A 3,290-nucleotide genomic window follows, 5' to 3' on the forward strand; every position below is an offset into this window, starting at 1 on the left:
CGACTTTGAGCTAGTCTCATTCTACCATAACTCATAAATCATATATCATTGAGATTGAGACTGAGACTAATATTTTGAAGTTAAAAAATCCAAATGCTTAATTTACAAGTTAAGCTTATTCCTCTGGAAAACCGAATTTTCAAACAAAATCAAAGGTTGACTGATTTTGAGGCTTTGAGCTATAGCATCACATCAATGACTTTGAGCTAGTCTCATTCCACCATAAGTCATGAATCATATATCAGACTTCTAATTTATTTCTTTCTATTTCTATATATATCGAAAGTTTAAAAATCATTATCTAATAGATATAACATTGGTTTCAGTTTGTGAATAAAACAGTAAATCTGAAGTCTCTTGCTACTATCATGGACATGGACTACAAACCAAATAACTATGAACACAACAGTCAGACCACAACAGCAGGTCAACCAGCCCGTGCAGCAGCGTCCTACCACCAACTCTTCCTTGCCCTCATCTTTGTCCTCTTCGAACGCATCAAGAACATATTTCAGCAACTCAAGGATGATTGTATGATGTGTTGGTTCAACCTCCAAAACATGGTTCGCAGTTTAGTGAACTTGATGCAGATAATTTCTCCGGTTGGTGATGATCACAATGAAGGAATGAAGGGAGAAGAGTTCCATATTGAAAAGCAAAATCAGAAAGAACTCGAAGAAGACAAAGAGAATGACATAAATATGGTTGGCCAATCCTCAGAGCATTTCTGCAGTGTATGCCTTGAGTTTAAAGGAAAATCTGATATGCTAAGACTAAGAGATAAGTGCAACCACCCGTTTTGCAATGGAAACATATCCAACCATGTGGCTGCTCAAATACAGCAAATCAAGGATGACTGTGTACAGTTTCGGATGGAGCTCCAAAGATTTTCTGATATGATGGAGAACTTGATGAATAGAACATCGGTCGTTGATAAAGATCATGGTCAACAAAAGAAGACAGAAGAGTTCCATGTACAAAAGCAGAAGGAAGAAGACAAAGAGAACAACACAAAGGTTGTTGACCAACCTTCAGAATGTGTCTGTGGTATATGCCTAGATTTCATAGCAGAATCTGATATGTTCAGAGGAGGTAAGTGCAACGATTTGTTTTGCATTGACTGCATATCCAAGCATGTGGCTTCTAAAATACAGCAAAACAATTTGGAGGTGAAATGCCCAATTCCAAGCTGTAGTGTGGAATTAAAGCCAGAATATGTTCTGTCCATTTTGCCTAAGGATGTTATTGATAGATGGGAGTTTGCAAAATATGAGTCTTCTATTACTCTTTCACAGAAGGTTTATTGCCCCTTTAAGAATTGCTCTGTTCTATTGGTGAATGATGGAAAAAATGGAAAAGTCGTGACCAGATGTCAGTGCCCCTACTGTCACAGGCTTTTCTGTGCGCAGTGTAAGATTCCATGGCATTCACAAATGAGTTGTAAGGAATTCCAAATGTTGAAAAAGAATAAAGGTGAAAATTATTTGGATGCGAAGTTTTTGGAGTCAGCCAAAGCTAACAAGTGGCGAAAATGTCCAAACTGCTCTTTCTATGTCCAAAGGACAAGTGGATGTGAACACATGACCTGCAGGTTGTATTAGCTTAGCTATCCCTACCTGCTCTTGCTGATCCTTAACAATTTAAAAGACTATATAACTCTGAATCTATGCATTTTTTTAGAGTTTAATATATGTGACATTATATCATCTATCGTTGATTTAGATTACATTTATTTGACAATCAATGATTAATACATGAATGATGGATGATTTGTTGACAGTATGAAAAACAGTTATACTGTGAGTGTATACATATTAAATCTTTTTTTTATTACATCATTACATAATAATATGAAAGAATGCAAAATAGTTATACTCCTCCAATTGTATTTTCCAGGTGTGGATGCAACTTCTGTTATAGGTGTGGGGCAAAATGGGAGTTCGGACATACATGCAAATGGTCATCAGTCAACATAGGATTTCACAGGTAGTGTTGAAGATGTTAGCACAAAGTATACAAATTTGAATTTTACAAATAGCAATTCTAGGATACCGTATGCTTATCTACACCATACCAATAAAACAAATTTTTTTTTGAGATACGCCGTTTTCCAAAATAGACATCAATATTTTGAACAAATCAAATGATTGTCTTGGATATTTTCTATAATGAAGAACACAACCCTGAGTATTTATGATGCTTTTGTATGGCAAGGCAGCAACGTGCATGATAAGCGAAGCATAAAGTCTTGGAATGTCTGAGATAAGCTGCATAACAAGTTGTCTAACTAGGATTTTAATTACTGGCAGAAAATGAAAACATGTTTTTTCCGGTTTATTAATTTTCTGTTGCATGAAAGAACCATGATTGTGTTGATTCCATCAGATACAGTTCATCCATGATGGAAGGCTATTATTTGCTTTCAGTAAGTACTTATGAAAATAATTTAATACAACAGTTGAGTATTTACCTTAAGACAACAGCGTTGCTGCATGCTTACTAGTCGGGCATTCAGTTTCTTAAATTTTAAACTGACTCAAATTCACTTGTACAATGTTAATATCAGATGGAAGAACAGTTATAAGCTCGTATGGAAACAATGCAGGAAGTTCTAGCTATTAATCATCACAAGGGAAGAGAGTTTGTAGCTTAAATTCTAGCTAAGAGAGCAGCAATGTAAATAGAGTTATGCTGGCATTATCTACGCAAGACTCAGACCAAATATACAATATACATAGAGTTAATAAGTATTTTGAAGCACCCAACTTGGCTATGTAAATATGGGTAACTTCAAAGTTGTGATACCAATCTTAGTACTCCTAGGTAACTCCTCTATGTTTACTGAAGACTCACTTGTTAGCACTTGTTCCACCTTTTCTAGCTATCTTTTACTTCTATTTAATTTGTTCTTTTGAAGAAATTCTTCTCTATTAATGTTTAACAATATAATTACAATGAATTACAAATCTCAATTTTCTAATCTGCACTTCGTTCGGCAGAGTGAAACTGTCAACCAAATCACAATTTCTATGTACAAAACTATGGCTAAATATTTAAAAAAACTATAGCTAAACATACTTACCAGCCTAGCTAAGGGAAAGGGTGACAGCGATAGGATAGGTCAGCACCTGCTATGCTGAGAACCTTCCTTCACATCAAAGACAAAGATGCCTCACATGAGCGATCGACAAGTTCACGTTGCTCACACTACAAAGGTAGTCCACATTCATAGCATTGTCAGTTTGAGGCTGCTGAAAGGATAAGGTCATGTATTCTCTCTACCTCCTCTC

At 35.7% G+C, this 3,290-nt stretch overlaps 1 protein-coding gene and 1 long non-coding RNA gene across 2 annotated transcripts; one reads left to right on the forward strand and one right to left on the reverse strand.

The window, feature by feature from the left end:
* Positions 1 to 340: 340 nt before the first annotated feature.
* Positions 341 to 3,050, forward strand: LOC109340029 (uncharacterized protein DDB_G0292642-like). The gene is made up of 3 exons (XM_019577587.1): positions 341 to 1,591; positions 1,897 to 1,986; positions 2,567 to 3,050. Exons 1-3 carry the CDS (start codon positions 369 to 371, stop codon positions 2,613 to 2,615), a joined length of 1,362 nt encoding a protein of 453 aa, XP_019433132.1. The 5' UTR covers positions 341 to 368; the 3' UTR covers positions 2,616 to 3,050.
* Positions 2,119 to 2,646, reverse strand: LOC109340030. Its single transcript, XR_002106742.1, has 2 exons — positions 2,471 to 2,646; positions 2,119 to 2,267 (listed from the first exon to the last, which is right to left on the reverse strand). It is a non-coding gene; the product is annotated as an uncharacterized LOC109340030 (long non-coding RNA).
* Positions 3,051 to 3,290: the final 240 nt, after the last annotated feature.

The sequence above is a fragment of the Lupinus angustifolius genome, unplaced genomic scaffold (genome assembly GCF_001865875.1).
Source record: "Lupinus angustifolius cultivar Tanjil unplaced genomic scaffold, LupAngTanjil_v1.0 Scaffold_131_16, whole genome shotgun sequence".
NCBI classification, from domain to species: Eukaryota; Viridiplantae; Streptophyta; class Magnoliopsida; order Fabales; family Fabaceae; genus Lupinus; species Lupinus angustifolius.

What these genes read in the sequence shown, in the direction of transcription:
- LOC109340029 (XM_019577587.1), top strand. Translation starts at nt 369, where the DNA reads ATGGACATGGACTACAAACCAAATAACTATGAACACAACAGTCAGACC. An exon ending in TGTGAACACATGACCTGCAG is followed by an intron (nt 1,592 to 1,896) that starts GTTGTATTAGCT and finishes TGTATTTTCCAG; the next exon opens with GTGTGGATGCAACTTCTGTT. An exon ending in GTCAACATAGGATTTCACAG is followed by an intron (nt 1,987 to 2,566) that starts GTAGTGTTGAAG and finishes TGTTAATATCAG; the next exon opens with ATGGAAGAACAGTTATAAGC.